The 18833-nt window shown below is 48.4% G+C and overlaps 1 protein-coding gene across 2 annotated transcripts in view; it reads right to left on the bottom strand.

Annotated features, from left to right (window-relative positions):
- Positions 1 to 18833, bottom strand: part of LOC147112876 (peptidase M20 domain-containing protein 2-like) — a 214112-nt gene that overhangs the window by 152005 nt on the left and 43274 nt on the right. The window contains exon 7 of one of the 2 annotated variants that reach the window (XM_085997641.1): positions 14715 to 15877. The exons of the other annotated variant lie outside the window; for it this stretch is intronic. Coding sequence (XP_085853767.1) covers positions 15699 to 15877 — 179 coding nt within the window. The 3' untranslated portion in view covers positions 14715 to 15698. Of the gene's footprint in view, positions 1 to 14714; positions 15878 to 18833 lie in introns of those variants that run through there. 2 annotated transcript variants of the gene reach the window in all.

Consider the following 18833-nt stretch of genomic DNA (forward strand, 5'->3'; position numbering starts at 1 on the left):
GCTCTTCCTTCTTCTCCGCGGCTCAATGGCATCCCCCGCGCTCTCCCTTCTCCCCGTGGACACTGTTCAGCCCTTGAGCCCTGGCTGTGCTCTGCGCATTTTTTTTTCTGTGCGCCTTCCCCGTTTCCGCCGCTCGGTCCTGAACCCGGCTGCTGCTTTACCCTCTTTATCTCCGTTTTGTTTTTCCTCGACGCCGCTCGGTTTTCAACCCCCAGCTATGCCCTGTGCGCTTCACCCTCTCTCTTACCCCGTCGACGCTGCTCGACTTTTTCTCTGCCGTCGGTCGGCTCCAGCCGCCGCTGTCTGGGAAGGGTCTGCGCTGTACCTGTTGTCAGTCTGTTGCTGGATCGTCGTGGCTGGGGAACCAAGCCCGGCTCTCAACAGCCTCCCCTGCGATGTTCACTCTCTGCCAGACGACTGGCCGGTTGCTCGTGGTCCACGCCCGTGCTTCTGGCCTCGACTTTCATCCACCGCCCTCCCGGAGCGAATCCTTGAAGGGAAATGCAGAGTTGCAGGTAGATTTGAATCGACAATCGTCGCCACTGTTGGATCCGTGATTCTGAGAATATGATGTTTTCAAATAACTACACGGATGCTGTAACTTAACAATCAACAGGTGTTTACTGGAGTAGGGTAGTCTCAAGACTGGGGGTACAGAGGCATGCTCAAGGCTTATATACAGGTGTGGTCACTGCCGGTACTACAGTATACAGGAGCTGTAAAAGTAGTTCTCTCTTAAAGGTACATACACTACAGTGCCCATCCCTAATTTCCCTTGAGAACATGGTGGTGAGCCACCTTCTTGAACTGCTGCAGTCCATATGGTGTAGGTACACCCACAAGTCTGTTAGGAAGGGAGTTCCAGGATTTTGGCCCAGCGACAGTGAAGGAACGGCGATACAGGTCCAAGTCAGGATGGTGTGTGGCTTGGAGGGGAACTTGTAGGTGGTGATGTTCCCATGCGTCTGCTGCCCTTGTCCTTCTAAGTGGTAGAGGTCGCGGATTTGGAAGGTGCTGTTGAAGGAGCTTTGGCGAGTTGCTGTAGTGCATCTTGTAGGTGGTACACACTGCAGCCACAGTGCGCCGGTGGTGGAGGGAGTGAATGTTGAAGGTAGTGGATGGAGTGCCAATCAAGCGGGCTGCTTTATCCTGAATGGTGTCGAGCTTCTTGAGTGTTGTTGGAGCTGCACTCATCCAGGCAAGTGGAGAGTATTCCATCACACTCCTGACTTGTGCCTTGTAGATGGTGGAAAGGCTTTGGGGAGTCAGGAGGTGAGACACTCGCCGCAGAATTCCCAGCCTCTGGCCTGCTCTTGTAGCCACAGTATTTATATGGCTGGTCCAGTTCAGTTTCTGATCAATGGTAACCCCCAGGATGTTGATAGTGGGGGATTCAGCGATGGTAATGCCATTGAATGTCAAGGGGAGATGGTTAGAGTCTCGCTTGTTGGAGATGGTCATTGCCTGGCACTTGTGTGGTGCGAATGTTACTTGCCACTTGTCAGCCCAAGTCTGAATGTTGTCCAGGTCTTGCTGCATATGGACACGGACTGCGTCAGTATCTGACGAGTCTCGAATGGTGCTGAACAGTGTGCAATCATCAGCGAACATCCCCACTTCTGATCTTATGATGGAGGGAAGGTCATTGATGAAACAGCTGAAGATGGTTGGGCCTAGGACACTGCCCTGAGGAACTCCTGCAATGATGTCATGTGATTGAGATGAATGACCTCCAACAACCACAGCCAACTTCCTTTGTGCTAGGTATGATTCCAACCAATGGAGAGTTTTCCCTTAATTCCCATTGACTTCAGTTTTGCTAGGGCTCCTTGATGCCACACTCGATCAAATGCTGCCTTGATGTCAAGGGCAGTCACTCTCACCTCACCTCTTGAGTTCAGCTCTTTTGTCCATGTTTGGACCAAGGCTGTAATGAGGTCAGGAGCTGAGTGGCCCTGGCGGAACCCAAACTAGGCGTCAGTTAGCAGGTTATTGCTGAGTAAGTGCCGCTTGATAGCACTGTCGACGACACCTTCCATCACTTTGCTGATGATTGAGAGTAGACTGATGGGACGGTAATTGGCCGGGTCGGATTTGTCCTGCTTTTTGTAGACAGGACATACTTGGGCAATTTTCCACATTGCCGGGTAGATGCCAGTGTTGTAGCTGTACTGGAACAGTTTGGCTAGGGGCGCAGCTAGTTCTGGAGCACAAGTCTTCAGTACTATTGCCGGAATGTTGTCAGGGCCCATAGCCTTTGCAGTATCCAGTGTCTTCAGCCGTTTCTTGACATCACGTGGCGTGAATTGAATGGGCTGAAGACTAACATCTGTGATGCTGGGGACCTCAGGAGGAGGCCGAGATGGATCATCCACTCGGCACTTCTGGCTGAAGATAGTTGCAAATGCTTCAGCCTTGTCTTTTGCACTCACGTGCTGGGCTCCACCATCATTGAGGATGGGGATATTTTTGGAGCCTCCTCCTCCTGTTAACTGTTTAATTGTCCACCACCACTCACGACTGGATGTGGCAGGACTGCAGAGCTTTGATTTGATCCGATGGTTGTGAGATCGCTTAGCTCTGTCTATCGCATGTTGCTTCCGTTGTTTGGCATGCAAGTAGTCCTGTGTTGTAGCCGCACCAGGTTGACACCTCATTTTTCGGTATGCCTGGTGCTGTTCCCGGCATGCTCTCCTGCGCTCTTCGTTAAACCAGGGTTGATCTCCCGGCTTGATGGTAATGGTAGAGTGAGGGATATGCCGGGCCATGAGGTTACAGATTGTGGTTGAACACAATTCTGCTGCTGCTGATGGCCCACAGCGCCTCATGGATGCCCAGTTTGAGTTGCCAGATCTGTTCAAAATCTGTCCCATTTAGCACGGTGGTAGTGCCACACAACACGGTGGAGGGTATCCTCAACATGAAGACGGGACTTCGTCTCCACAAGGGCTGTGCGGTGGTCACTTCCACCAATGCTGTCATGGACAGATGCATCTGCAACAGGTAGATTGGTGAGGACGAGATCAAGTAGGTTTTTCCCTCTTGTTGGTTCCCTCACCACCTGTCGCAGACTCAGTCTGGCAGCTATGTCCTTTTGGACTCGGTCAGCTCGGTCAGTTATGGTGCTACCTGTTAGATCCGTGTATCTTGTTGTTGTGTCCTTCAATAATTAGACAAGAGACTGCAGGGAATGATCAACAGGTGTTTACTGAATGAGGGTTACTCTAGAACTAAGTGTACTGATCCCTACTCAGGGTTTATATACAGGTGTGGTCACTGCCGGTACTACATTATACAGGAGCTGTAAAAAGTAGTTCCCCCTTAAAGGTACATACATTACAATTCCTCCCCTTTTAGATTAACAGTACCATAACACTCATTTAACAATTAAATATCAAACTAATTACAATTAACACTTTCAACATGCAACATTAACTGAAAATAGTCTATTTATAAATTCAGTCTTTGGGGAGGCTTCCTGATCCTTTCTGGATAGCGCCTTTCCCGAGTGTCTTGCTCTTGGTGTGGAGGTGATTCTGGCCCCCTGTCGTCGGTTGCTTCATCCGCTTCCGATTCTACTGTTTCTGGGGTAGATGCTACCTGTACATCGGGTTCATCACCAGGTACGTATGGGCGAGACATGGGGTTCACTCGTTCCTGTGACTCTAGGATCTGGTCAACATGGCGTCTCGCAATGTTCTCCCCAACATCCACTGTGTACATTAGTGGCCCCTGCCGTGTGCATATCGTTCCTGGTTGCCATTTCTCTGTTCGGTAGTCGCGGGCCAAGACTGGTTGCCCTACATTGAAGCTCCTTGTCGGCTTCTCATTGATGTGCTGGAATTGCTTATTCTCAACATCTCTTTGTACATTTGGTCTGAGCAAATCCAGACGAGATCTCAACCTTCGGTTAAAGAACATCATGGCCGGGGCCTGGTTGGTGACTGCATGTGTCGCATTTCTGTAGGCTAACAGGAAATTGTCCACCTTATGCTGCAGTGGAATGTCGTCATCGCACATGGCCTTTACTGCTTTTTTAAAGGTTTGTACGAACCTCTCAGCCAATCCATTTGTGGCTGGATGATACGGTGTGGATGTGTAATGCCTTACCCCATTCCTTTTCATAAATCTTCGAAACTCTTCGGACACAAACTGTGGTCCGTTATCAGAGCAAATCTGCTCTGGCAAGCCGTTCCTGGCAAAAATGGCCCATAGGACTGCAATAGTTTTCTCTGTGGTGGTGGAGGACATTTTGATCACCTCAGGCCATTTCGAGTGCGCATCCATGGCTATTAAAAACATTGAGTCCATGAATGGACCAGCAAAATCAATATGCACCCGTTGCCATGGAGATGAGGGCCACTCCCATGGGTGTAGAGGGGCATGTGGTGGTGCATTTTGGACCTTCTGGCATCCTGAGCAGCTCTTTGTCAGGTCCTCGATTTGCTGATCGATCCTTGGCCACCACACATAAGCCCTAGCAAGGCTTTTAATTTTCACCCCTCCCAGATGACCTTCAGGAAGCTCATTGAGCACTCTCTCCCTTAACTTGGGTGGAATTACCACTCGGGATCCACACATCAAGGTCCCCTGGCATACTGACAGCTGTTCTCTTCTGGATGAGAATGCTGGCAACAGTGAGTCACCATGTGCTGGCCATCCCTTCACCGTCAAATCATATACCCGAGACAGTGTCGGGTCATTTCGGGTCTCCTTCTCTATACCAGCGTTAGTTACTGGCAAGCATTCAATTATAGTCGAATGAAATATTTCGACAGGATCCACTGCTGGTGCTTCCTCCGCAGTAGGCAGTGGCAGGCGTGATAGCCCATCTGCGTTTCCATGTTGTTTCGTGCCCTTATACTCGATTTCATATTGGTGCGCCCCTAGAAAAAGGGACCATCATTGTAGCCATTGCGCAGTCATCACCGGAACGCCCTTCTTTGGATTAAAGATGGAGACAAGTGGTTGGTGGTCAGTCAGCAAAGTGAACTTCTGCCCGTGCAGACAGTGATTGAACTTTTTCACTCCCCACACTAGGCTGAGGGCCTCCCTGTCAATCTGGGCATAGTTACGCTCGGCTGAGGTTAGTGACCGAGACGCAAAGGCTACTGGCCTCTCCGAGCCGTCCGGGAATTTGTGCGACAGCACCGCTCCAATGCCATAGGGTGATGCATCGCATGCCAACCGAATTGGTAGTGCTGGGTTGAAATGAGCCAACACCTCCTTTGATGTGATCAATGCTTTGCTCTTCTGGAAAGCTCATTTACATTCGTCACTCCACTTCCATGGTACCCCTGTTTGCAGTAGGGTGTTCAGTGGGTGTAGTACGGTAGACAAATTCGGCAAGAACTTATGGTAGTAGTTCACCAGCCCGAGGAACGACCTCAGTTGTGACACATTTTCCGGTGCTGGAGCCTTGACTATTGCCTCAATCTTTTCAGGGGACTTATGTAACCCCTCTTTATCAATAACGTGGCCACAATACGAGATCTGCTTCTGGAAAAACTCGCATTTGTGGCGATTAGCTCGGAGCCCATATTCCTTCAATCTAGTGAGCACCTGCTCCAGGTTGGTGAGGTGATCACTGTCATTTTCGCCCGTGACCAGGATGTCATCCAAATAACACTGGGTCCCTGGAATCCCTTGCAGGACTTGTTCCATTGCCCTTTGCCAAATAGCCGGAGCTGATGCTACACCGAACACCAGCCGGTTGTATTGGTAGAGACCTTTATGAGTGTTGATCATGAGGTACTGTTTCGAGGCTTCTTCTACCTCCATTTGCAGGTACGCCTGGGCCAGATCAATCTTAGTGAAGTGTTTCCCTCCCGATAGTGAGGCGAAAATATCTTCAATCCGCGGAAGCGGATATTGTACAGTGTGAAGGACTGGGTTCACTGTCACCTTAAAGTCCCCACAGATGCAAACCTTCTTTGGTTCCCCAGGCGTATTACTCAACGACCTCTTCATTACAGGAACGATGGGTGTAGCCCACTCGCTCCAGTCCACTTTGGACAGTACTCCTGAACGTTCCAAACCTTCCAGCTCTGCTTCGACGGCTGGGCGGATCGCATAAGATACCGGTCTGGGCTTGAAAAACTTTGGGCTTGCATTTTCCTCTATTTTGATCGTCGCTATTATGCCTTTTAGTGTTCCGAGTCCCTGCGGGAACACTTCTTTTGTGTCAGTTAGCATTTTTGACAGTCGTCCAGGTGTGACGCCGTCATCCTTTTTGGCATCTACAGTCAGTGCTTGTATGGAATGCCAATCTAGCTGTATCTTCCGGATCCATTCACATCCTAGTAGTGGTGGTCCTCCATCTGGCAATACATATAGGTCCATTTTTGGTGTTTCCTTGCTGTTATATATAACGTTCACCCTTATTTTTCCTTTGGGGTAGACTTTTTGCCCCGTGTACGTCTTCAAGTCAATCTTTGTATCTCTCAAGGGTATATGTGAGAATAGCCGCTTGTAGTCCCTTCGATTTATGACTGTTAGGGCTGATCCTGTGTCCAATTCCATTTTCACTTGGACTCCTGCTATCTTGAGCGTGACCCAGATAGTTTGGTGATCCTCCGTTTTGATCACATTATGTAGTTTCAGACAACCCAGCTCCTTGCTTCCGGAGTCTGTATCACTTTTCTGTTCGTCTGAACTACTCTCCGTCACCTTATGTACCTTCTTGTACTTCTCCTGTGGAGATTTCTTGCTGCTGGATTTCTTTCCCGACCTGCAGACTCTTGCTATGTGTCCTACTTTTCCACATTGTCTGCACACTTTGTCCTTGAACCAGCAATCATTATGGTCGTGTGTTGTTCTGCCGCAGCGATAGCACTTCACTGTTCCGTATGACATTTCATTTGTGCCATATTCTTGCGGTCTCCGTTGTATCTCTGCAGCGCCCCGTGCTGCTGCTTCGTGTGATACAGCAATGCTGAAAGCCTTGTCCAGCGTAAGATCCTTTTCTGATAGAAGCCGTTTCTGGGTTCCTTCACTTTGAAGCCCACACACAAACTTGTCCCTTAAAGTATCTGCTAGTCCTGTTCCAAACTGGCAGTGTTTCGATAGCTTGCGCAGTTCCGTTAAATACTCAGCATTACTTTCATCTTTATGCTGGTTCCTTTTGTGAAACTTAAATCTTTCTGCTATCAGCAGCGGTGTGGGGTTTAAGTGGTCCTATAGGATTGACACTATGTTTTCAAAATCCTTTTCTACTGGCTTCTCTGGGGTTACTAGGTTTCGTAGTAAGCCATACGTTTTTGCACCCATTGAATTCAACAATACCAGCGCTTTCTTGTCATCTGGCACTTCATTCGCCTTGCAGTATACTTCTATGCGTTCGACATATGTCGTCCAATCTTCGACTTCATTGTCGAACGCTGTGATACTGCCACTCTTTGGCATTTTTGGGTGTGGTTAGACTGGCTTAAAATGGCATCTCCCGCGCTTTCCTTTCTTCCCCGCTGCGGCTTAAAATGGTGTCTCACGTGCTTTCCTTTCTTCCCCGCTGACGCTGCTCGGCCCTTGAACACCGGCTGCGCTCTGCGCGTTTTCCTGCGCGCCTCTCTCCCCCATTGACGCTGCTCGGCCCTTGAACACCGGCTGCGCTCTGCGCGTTTTCCTGCGCGCCTCTCTCCCCCGTTGACGCTGCTTGGCCCTTGAACACCGGCTGCGCTCTGCTCTCTCTCGTTGACGCCGCTCGGTCCTGAACACCGGCTGCACCCTGTGCGCTCTACCCACTCTCTCTCCCCCATCGACGCTGCTCGGCCTTTTTCTGTGCCGTCGGTCGGCTCGAGCCGCCGCTGTCCGGGAAGGGTCTGCGCAGTACCTGTTGCCAGCCCGTTTCGCTGGACCACCGTGACTGGAAAGCCAAGCCTGGCTCTCGACAGCCTCCCCTGCGATGCTCAAATCACCGCTGGATGACTGGGGGGTTTCCCGTGGTCGACGCCTGTGCTTCTGGACTCGGCCTTCTTCCACTGTTCTCCAGGAGCGAATCCCTGGGAGGTGATGCAGAGTTGCAGGTAGGTTTGAATCTGCTCGTCGCCAATGTTAGATCCGTGTATCTTGTTGTTGTGTCCTTCAATAATCAGACAAGAGACTGCAGGGAACGATCAACAGGTGTTTACTGAATGAGGGTTACTCTAGAACTAAGTGTACAGATCCCTACTCAGGGTTTATATACAGGTGTGGTCACTGCCGGTACTACAGTATACAGGAGCTGTAAAAAGTAGTTCTCCCCTTAAAGGTACATACATTACACTACCGAGCCACTCTTGGTGATGGACATTGAAGTCCCCCACCCAGAGGACATTTTGTGCCCTTGCTACTCTCAGTGCTTCTTCCAATTGGTGTTCAACATGAAGGAGTACTGATTCATCAGCTGAGGGAGGGCGGTAATCAGCAGGAGGTTTCCTTGCCCATGTTTGACTTGATGCCATGAGACCTTATGGGGTCCTGAGTCAATGTTGAGGACTCCCAGGGCTACACCCTTCCGACTGTATACCACGGTGCCACCACCTCTGGTGGGTCCGTCCTGCCACTGGGACAGGACATACCCAGGGATGGTGATGGTGGTGTCTGGGACATTGGTTGTAAGGTATGATTCGGTAATTATGACTATGTCAGGCTGTTGCTTGACTTGTCTGTGGGACAGCTCTCCCAATTTTGGCACAAGCCCCCAGATGTTGGTAAGGAGGACTTTGCAGGGTCGACAGGGCTGGGTTTGCCGTTGTTGTTTCCGGTGCCGATGCCGGGTGGTCCGTCCGGTTTTATTCTTATTGTTTTTCGTAGCGGTTGTTTACAACTGAGTGGCTTGCTAGGCCATTTCAGAGGGCATTAAGAGTCAACCACATTGCTGTGGGTCTGGAGTCACATGTAGGCCAGACCAGGTAAGGATGGCAGATTTCCTTCCCTAAAGGACATTAGTGAACGAGATGGGTTTTTGCAACAATCGACAATGGTATCATGGTCGCCATTACTAAGACTAACATTTAATTCCAGAATTAAATTGAATTGAATTGAATTAAAATTCCACCAGCTGCCGTGGTGGGATTTGAACCCATATCCTCAGAGCATTTGGTTTACTAGTCTAGTGACATAACCACTACGCCACCGCCTCCCCTTACTCAGCATTCATCTGCCCAGCTTTTCCTGACTCTTCACACAATGGTGGCAACAACCTGCTCCATAATAAAATGCAGGCTCTCATTCACTAGCTGGTGTCCATGAGGAAATTGATGAATGAGTTCTTCTTGACAAAGAAGGTATCTGCTCCCTGTTGAAATATCAGTGCACTGAAGGTTGTGAGATTTAGGAGATCCTGAGTTGTTGCATGAAAGAAACCAGAGGCATAAACTTGCCACGTTGATGGCCACTTGCAGAGCTGTCCCTGTTCTGGAACTGGTCTGAAGTTCCGACTCCAGGATGCTGCATATTTTTGTCACCGTCTTCCTTCAGAGTCATAGCTTTCTTAGGCCAATCTCTTCTGACATGTCACGGTAGGTAGTCTGTACACAAAGATGGGTGGGTGAAGGCAGCTACAGCTTGACTGATTAAGATGTAAACAGAACTCCTGATGCCTGATCAGACCTTCCTCTTCCAGAACCAGCAACTGTAGTGGCGTACTCAATGGGTGAACCATTTTCAAAACTGTAGTACTGTGGCAGAACCACTGAATGACTCTGGATAACTGTATATAATTCTCTTTAACGATGTTCTAACACCAGCCTAAACCTGTACCATTGTGTTAGGCATTACTGTGTTTTGTATATAGGGTTTGCATGTACGGGGCGTGGCCCATTTAAGAGCGCGGGCAAACGCGATGACGTCACATCGCAAACCACGGGGCTGCCCAGGCAGTCCCTGTGGCATCTCCTTTGAGTAAAGACCTGTTTAATTGCTCTCCTGTGTCGATCTGTTATTCGTAGGAATTCATTAATTCCTACATTGGTGACCCCGTTTTTGTGAACGTTTTCACAAAAGAGCACAGCATGGAAGCAAACGGCATTTCACTAAAGCTACTGCAGTTCTGGGAGCAGCAAGTGCCCTCGTGGTTTATTCAGGTCGAGGCCCAGTTCGCCCTGAGGAACATCGATGCGGATCAGACCAAATATCTTTATGTGGTCTCCGCACTCGACAGCTCTACCGCCTCTCGGATCGTCAGCCTCCTCGAAAACCCCCCAACGGAGCGCAAGTATGAAACCCTCAAAGCACGGTTCCTGCAGGTTTTCGGGCTCACAAAATCGGAGCGCGCCCGTCGACTACTCGCGATGCCTGGGCTCGGGGACTCCAAGCCTTCAGAGTTGATGAGCCAAATGCTCACACCCCTGGGCTCAGAACGGGAATGTTTCCTATTCCGCGAGATTTTCCTCAGCCAACTGCCTGAACAGGTACAAGCTGCCCTGGCCAGATCTGAAATAGAAGACTGCGCAACACTCGCTGCGGAGGCTGACAAAATTTTCGCTGTAACTCGGCTTTTATTGCAAGGGAGATGGAGTATAAAAACAGGGAAGTCTTGCTGCAGCTATACAGGGTATTGGTGAGGCCACACCTGGAATACTGCGTGCAGTTTTGGTTTCCATATTTAAGAAAAGATATACTTGCTCTCGAGGCGGTTCAGAGAAGGTTCACTCGGTTGATTCCAGAGATAAGGGGGTTGACGTATGAGGAAAGGTTGAGTAGGTTGGGACTCTACTCATTGGAGTTCAGAAGAATGAGAGGCGATCGTATCGAAACATATAAGATTGTGAGGGGGCTTGATCGGGTGGATGCGGTGAGGATGTTTCCACTGATGGGTGAGACTAGAACTAGGGGGCATAATCTTAGAATAAGGGGCTGCCCTTTCAAAACTGAGATGAGGAGAAACTTCTTCACTCAGAGGGTAGTAAATCTATGGAATTTGCTACCCCAGAGAGCTGTGGAAGCTGCAACATTAAATAAATTTAAAATGGAGATAGACATTGTCCTAGCAGATAAGGGAATTAGGGGTTACGGGGAGTGGACGTGAGTCTAGATTCAGATCAGCCATGATCTTATTGAATGGCGGACCAGGCCCGAGGGGCCGTATGGCCTACTCCTGCTCCTATTTCTTATGTTCTTATGTACTGCGCCGCCACGAGGCACCCATCCCCCGCAGATGCCGCCCCAGCTCGTCAGCCTGCTGGGCTGTGTTTCTACCATGCGCAGTTCGGCGCGAAGGGGAAGCGTTGCCGCCCTCCCTGCAGTTTTCCCAAAAAAAAACAACTGACACTGCGACCACCGAGGAATGGGTCTAATGGGCACCCCGCGGCCGCAATGGCGATCGGCAACGCAGGAAAATTGCTGTTCATCACCGATACTCTCTCCGGTCGTCGTTTTCTGTGCGACACCAGAGCGCAGTGCAGCATTTTACCCGCGTCCGCCCTCGATGTGCAGACGGGGAATCACGGCCCCACCCCTGAAGCGGCCAATGGCGGAGCGATCCGGACCTTCGGCAGACGGCGAGTGGAGGTGTGCCTCGGGGGGCAACATTTTCACTGGGATTTTGTTACGGCCAGTTTCCCAGCCCCTCCTCGGCACGGATTTCCTGTGCGCCAACAGCCTCCTGTTCGACGTCAGGAACCGGCGGCTGATCAACGCAGCAAATTTTGATTCTCTTCGGTGTTACCGCAGTAACACTACGTCATGTACCGTCTCCTGTGCGTTCCCGACTCCTGAGGAGTTCGCTCGCCTGCTCGGCGAATTCCCCGACCTGATAAGACCCACGTTCTCCTCCACAGCCACGAAACATGGTGTGGAACACCACATCACCACCAACGGCCCCCCGGCCTACGCGCGGGCCCGGCGCCTGGAACCTGGCAAGCTGGCGGTCGCAAAGGGGGAGTTCGCAACCATGGGACGGTTAGGGATTATTCGCTGGTCGAATAGTCCCTGGTCTTCACCCCTCCATATCGTCCCGAAGCCTGGCAGCGGATGGCAACCATCGACGGCTAAACGACACCCCCACTCCTGATTGGTACCCGATCCCCCATATCCAGGATTTCTCTGCCCATTTGGCAGGGAACACCGTGTTCTCAAAAGTCGACCTCGTCCGGGGCTACCACCAGGTCCCAGTTCATCCACAAGACGTCCAGAAGACCGCAGTCATCACCCCATTCGGCCTCTTCGAGTTTTTACAGATGCCGTTTGGGTTAAAGAACGCAGCCCAGGCTTTCCAACGCCCGATAGACTCCGTGCTGCGGGACCTCAAGTTCCTCTTCGTCTACCTGGACGATATTCTAATTGCCAGTCCTACCAAGGAAGAACATACTGGTCACCTATGCACCCTTTTTCGACGCCTCAGGCAACACGGCCTGATTATCAACCCGGCCAAGTGTCAGTTTGGCCTGCACCAAATTGATTTCCTGGGGCCTCGCATCACCTCAGAGGGAGCGGTTCCTTTACCTTCGAAGGTAGAGGCGGTGACATCTTTTTCACGCCCGCAGAACATAAAGGCCCTGCAGGAATTCCTAGGCATGGTAAACTTTTATCACCGTTTCATGCCCTAGGTGGCACTACTCATGCAGCCCCTGTACGAGGCCCTCAAGGGCAAGACTGGCAAGAACCCGGTAGACTGGACAGATGACATTGCCCGAGCGTTCGCAAACACCAAAAGCGCCTTAGCCAACGCCACCATGCTGGCGCACCTGCTGCCAGGAGCCACCATCGCCCTCACTACCGACGCATCGGACTACGCAGTCGGTGCCGTGCAACAGCAGTGGGTGAACGGGACGTGGCAGCCGTTGGCATTCTTCAGCCGTCAACTACGGCAGAACGAGAGAGCATACAGCACGTTCGACCGGGAGTTGCTCGCCCTTTTTCTGGCCATCCGCCATTTTCGGTTCCTTCTGGAAGGACGTCCTTTCACCGCCTTTGTGGACCATAAGCCGCTGACCTTTGCAATGTCCAAGACCGCCGAACCGTGGTCAGCCCAACAGCAGCGTCAACTGACCTACATATCCAAATTCACCACGGATATACGGTACATGGCCGGTAAGGACAACCTGGTGGCAGACTGCCTCTCCCGCGCGATCGTCAATACGGTTCATTCGGGCATCAACTATGCCCTCATGGCAGCGGACCAAGCCTCAGGCCCGGAAGTCCAGGCTTACAGAATGGCCATCACTGGCCTCCAGTTGGCCGATGTCAAGTTCCATTCGGCAGGTACCACGCTGTTGTGTGACATCTCCGTACAGGATCCTCGCCCTGTCGTGTCGGTCGTCTGGCGCCGCAAAGTGTTCGACGCCATACATGGGTTGTCACACCCTGGAATGAAGGCCTTTCAGAAACTGATGTCAGCGAAATTCGTATGACATGGCATGCGCAAAGATGTCCGCGACTGGGCCAACACCTGCGTGGTCTGCCAAAAGGCTAAGGTACAGCGCCACATCAAAGCTCCGTTGGCCACCTTCACAGTTACGGAGCGACGTTTTGACCATGTCAATGTGGACCTGGTTGGACCACTCCCACCCTCCCATGGTTTTTCACACATCCTGACCATGGTTGACCGCACCACCAGATGGCCAGAGGCGGTTCCCGTCATCCACTAATTCGGCGGACGTGGCCAGGGCATTTATTTCCTCCTGGATCGCCCGTTTCGGAGTGCCCGCAGATATTTCGTCGGACAGGGGACCGCAGTTCTCCTCCGAACTCGAATGCAGTAGCCCAAGGACTCGGTGTCAAATTACACCGCACCACAGCCTACCATCCACAGGCGAATGGCCTCTACGAACGCTTCCACTGTTCAATGAAAGCCGTCCTGAGGGCCAGCCTCCAGGAGGCTGGATGGGCAGACAAGCTACCGTGGGTCCTGTTGGGCCTTCACTCTTCAGCAGCGGAGCTTGTCTATGGTCAGCCGCTGCGAGTCCCAGGGGACTTCCTACCAACATCGACAGAGCCATGGTCCACGTCTGCCCAGCTTGCTACTCACCAAGAGGCGGCCAGATGTTTCGCACCACGGGCCGCAAAGGTCACACGTTCCCACAGAGCTTCACAAGGCAGAATACGTTTTCATTCGCCATGATGCACACAGGGATCCGCTCAAGGCCCCATATACTGGTCCCTTCCGTGTGTTGGAAGCAGGGGACAAAACCTTCATGGTAGATGTCGGTGGCAAACCGGACCACATTTCAGTCGACCACTTAAAGCCAGCGCATTTAGACCTCGACCGCCCCGTCGCGACAGCACAACCGCCGAGACGGGGTCGGCCACCCATCGTCGTTACAGCTGATCAAGTGCGACCGCCCGCCACACCGCCAGCAGCCTCTGGCTCAAGAGTACAGGAGTCGTTCTGACAGGCTTGTCAGACCCCCTCACCGTTTGACTTTGTCCGTTAAAGCGAATTCTGGGGGGTACATGTGGCAGAACCACTGAATGACTCTGGATAACTATATAATTCTCTTTAACAATGTTCTAACACTAGCCTAAACCTGTACCATTGTGTTAGGCATTACTGTGTTTTGTATATAGGGTTTGCATGTAGGGGGCGTGGCCCCTTTATGAGCGTGGGGAAAAAGCGGGCAAACGCGATGACGTCACGTCGCAAACCACAGGGCTGCCTAGGCAGTCCCTGTGGCATCTCCTTTGAGTAAAGTCCTGTTTAATTGCTGTCCTGTGTTGTTCTCAGTTATTCGTAGGAATTCATTAATTCCTACAGTACCACATTAGTTGTAGTTGTTAATCATCCACACATGACACAGTCCAAAGTGAGAAATTTTATTTATACAAATGTCATAATTTTCTTATAGATTTTGTAATGTTTTTAATCTTTATTATGCTCCAAAGCTTATTGCCAGTACCAACTATCAGTGCCATGTTTCTCACCTCAGTGAGAAGTTGAAATAGTAACCGAAAAGCATTGCAAAAAAATGTTTGAGCGATTTCTTGGATTCCTTTTATAAAAAATATTGGTAGTTGTTTGAATTTGGTAATTTTCATTCATGTGCCCATTGGTATGTTTCCTACTTGTTCAGCTATGATTGGCTCAATTTTCATATTCATTAAATGTCATATTCAAGCAACCAATCAGTTGTAATAAATTTGCAAGTATGACAGGTGTGTTTGACAAAATGCATGCTAGCCTCAAAGCTGATCATACACAACTATATATTTATTCTTTTCAAATAGTAAGCAAAAATAATTCTGTCTGTATATGTTAAATTACAGGTGTAAAAGACAAATATCTTGAACACATTCTTTCTAGAATTAATGTTGAAGCATAGCTCGGTTGAGACCGAGTACAGTTGGCTACTGATTTCTATAAATGAGGATTTTATTTTTCTTCTTAGTGACATTGAAACTACAAACCCATTCTATACCAAACCAATTTTTTCAGGTTGCAGTAAATTGGGTTGTAAAATTATACCACATAATAGATTTCCCAAGTAAGATTAAAAACATCCAAGATGTTTAACACTGGGCTGCAGAAATTCTAAATTATATTTCAATATATTAAGCAGACTAAGAGTATATAGCTACATTACAGAACTTGACTTGCTTTTGCAGGTGACTATGTTAAGCAATGTAACTGCAAAATAAACTACCAACCTATTCTGGCAGTTTTACCTAGGTCATAAGACAGTGATCGTTTGTTGTGATGGATTGTAAACCAATCATCAATAGTGCACAGTAATTTTTTTTTTTTTTTTTTTAAAAACAATCACTATTATTTAGTGACATCCATTTCAATCTCCACTGCAAGAGACTTGTATTGTTCCAACTCTGTCCCTTTCTTCCTGTAACTTAACCTTTTTAAAATCTTCCTTCATCTGCTGCAACAGATCTGGGTTTAACACAACATCCAGCGCAGTCATTGCCAAGGCCTTTGCTGTTCGCAGTGTATAATACTGTGCTTCTTTAGATCCTGCAACAACAGCATATTATGAAGTGAGCACAACAAATGCAAGACAATCTTATTCATTAAATAGTAATTTAAACTAGTTTCTACCTGGACTACGATATAGACACAGAAAAGTTTCTTTTCATGAAACATTGTTTACAATTGTACATCCCAGAACCACGTTTCAATAATAATGCAAAGAGAAAATACTGCAGATGCTGGAAATCTGAAATAAAAACAGAAAATGCTGGAGATACTCAGCAGGTCAGGCAGCATCTGTGACGAGAGAAATAGAGTTAACGTTTCAGGTCGATGACCTTTTGTCAGAACTGGAAAAAAAATCAGGAAATGGAACAGATTTTTAAGCAAGTGTAGGGGCTGGGAAATGGGGGAGGGGATGAAAGAACAAAAGGGAAGGTCTGTGATAGGATAGAAGGCAGGAGAGGTTAAGAGACATTAAGAGATATTCAAGGCAAAAGGAGATGGTAATGGGACAGGTTAAGAAACAAAAGGATGGCTCTAGATGAAATGTAAATTGTGCTGGCAGAATGAAAGACAGCTGCCATGTGGGAGAGAAGAAAAGACAAACAAAAAGTGTGGATAAAAATATATATATATATATGATAGGGGCCGAGGTTATGATCTGAAAATGTTGAACTCTGGCGAGTCCAGAGGGCTGTAAAGTGCCTAATCGAAAGATGTGGCGCGGTTCCTCGCGCTTACGCTGAGCTTCAGGCCAAGGACGGTGAGGTCTGAGTGGGAGTGGAGTGGAGAATTAAAGTGACAGGCGACAGGAAGCTCGTGGTCCCCCTTACGGACTGAACAGAGGTGTTCCACAAAACGGTCACCCATACCAGTGGTTAGTTAATTCAGCCAACTCCTCAAGCCCCATCCTACTACATTCATGCAATAACAGTGTTGTCTATTTGAAGGTTTACAACATTTGGCTGTACTTTCCCTCCCCTTTCCAGTTTATTCCGTATTTAAAATGGTAAATAGACAAAATCGGCTTTAGAACCACATCTTGGTGACTCGGAGTCTAATGATAAAGTTCTAACCTCGTGTCGATGTGACCTGAGGGATGCATTACTAATTGTTACAGCTGAATATAGAATTTTGAAGAACATGTCACTTTGAAGTAAAATTGGAGACATTTATTTTGAAGTTAGTAGTTACTTTGGCAGGATACAGCAGAGTTGATTGCAAATGACTGAAGGCTGGAAATCCCTTCACGAGGGATAAAGCAATTAGAGAGAGGAGTAAGGCTTCTAGGCAGTCATATTAAAATATCCTCACCCTCTATCCATTATGTGCAAAATGTTCTTGGCTTTTCACCTTTGGAATGTATAACGTTTTGCTCCTACATATTCTGATGACATACACCCTTCAAAAAACTATGTGCCTTTGCTATGGTCTTCCTCATTTTCCAATGGAAAGCCAACTTCCACATATTGTGGGATATTACTAATCATCCACACTATGGGCGAGGGAAAATCACCTGGTGTAAGAATAAAAATATATGTTTTGTATGTGTGATGGACTCGAGACTATTAATATAAGATAAAGTGTGTATAGATCTCCCCTGGGTAAGGCAACGGTGCAAAACTTAGCAAAGGAAACCTACATAACAGGATAAACCCCCTGCAGAGACAACATCGAAACTCAAGAGCCACTAAAAGGTGTCAACAGACAATTAACTTAAGCAAGAAATGGCACCAGCCACTGCAGACAGAAACATGCTCAAAGGAAAGCCAATCAGGAATTGCCGGAATCTAAGACCCAATCGTGGCATCTTAAGAATTTAAACTAGAAGACAATGGACTTTAAAAAGATATAAAAACAAGGAACCAATGGTGCCCTCTCTCTCTCTCTCTGCGACCACGCGGAAGAACAAGAAGCCCTCCCTCCACAGACCACACCAAGAAGCAAGGAAAACGGCCACGTGCATTGCCTAACTCAGGGAAGTACTAGTCTGTGTAAATCTAACGCATTACCTTACGAGTTGTAATCAAGTAGTCATAGGATACCAGTAGGCTATTGTTTTGATGTGCACGAGTGTGTGTGTTTAATAAACTTGCATGAGTTTGTGCGTTTAATAAACTTATTCCAAATTGTTTCAAAAGAATTGGTCTTGCTGTCACTTTAATGCCAGTCGAAATAAAAACCTTACATTGGGGGATACTTTCCTTAGAAGCTTCATTCTTTAGGTGACCTTCCTGCAGACTCACTAGCTCTTGCTCCAGAGGAAGCAGCATAAGTGACTGTTCAGTGTTTCTGTGCCATCAGTTAAAGGAAGTCTCACCAGGAAAAATTTCTGCATGAAGAGACTGAACTTCAAAATTGAAAAGACCATGCAGCATGAGGGGGAAGGGGAACTATAGGGACTTTCTGAATGAATGTTTTAAGATGGGCCAAATAGCATACCTCATCCATAAGTATCTTGTGAACTGAATAAATTATGCAAATAAATGCAGCAACCAAAGTATTGCAGTGATCTCTAATTTGATGGGAAAGTTTTGTGTATTGTTCTTAGAACAGCTTCTCTGAAGCTATAATGTCATACGCCAGAATTTCTGGACAGATTTTGGTCTTTACATGTAGTTAGCTAGCACCCTACAGAGTGCAGGTGAAGTTTGAGCTAAGAGGTAAAGTAGCAGAAAAAAGAGTCACTGGAATCCTGTTCCAGCTAAAACTGAAAAGTAATTTAAGGCAAAAACTTATGAAATCTAAGTAGACCTCATTGTACCAAATCATTTAGAGCTGACTGACTATTTACAGCTCATGAACCTTCTTTGTCAAGACCAGGCCTCCAATGAGGTGGGCCTACGTATCAGGAATTTCATGTTCCAAAAAAATGTTTTGAGAAGCATCAGTTTAAAATCCAAAAGGTGCTTTAATGGAGGCTGAGTCAGACAGAGAGGCGGGAATGTATTACCTACACTAGAGAACGGCCCAATCCTTTTCCCACACATCTAACTAA

This window comes from Somniosus microcephalus, chromosome 9, assembly GCF_052327205.1.
Source record: "Somniosus microcephalus isolate GS21.2 chromosome 9, FLI_Smic_1.0, whole genome shotgun sequence".
NCBI lineage: Eukaryota > Metazoa > Chordata > Chondrichthyes > Squaliformes > Somniosidae > Somniosus > Somniosus microcephalus.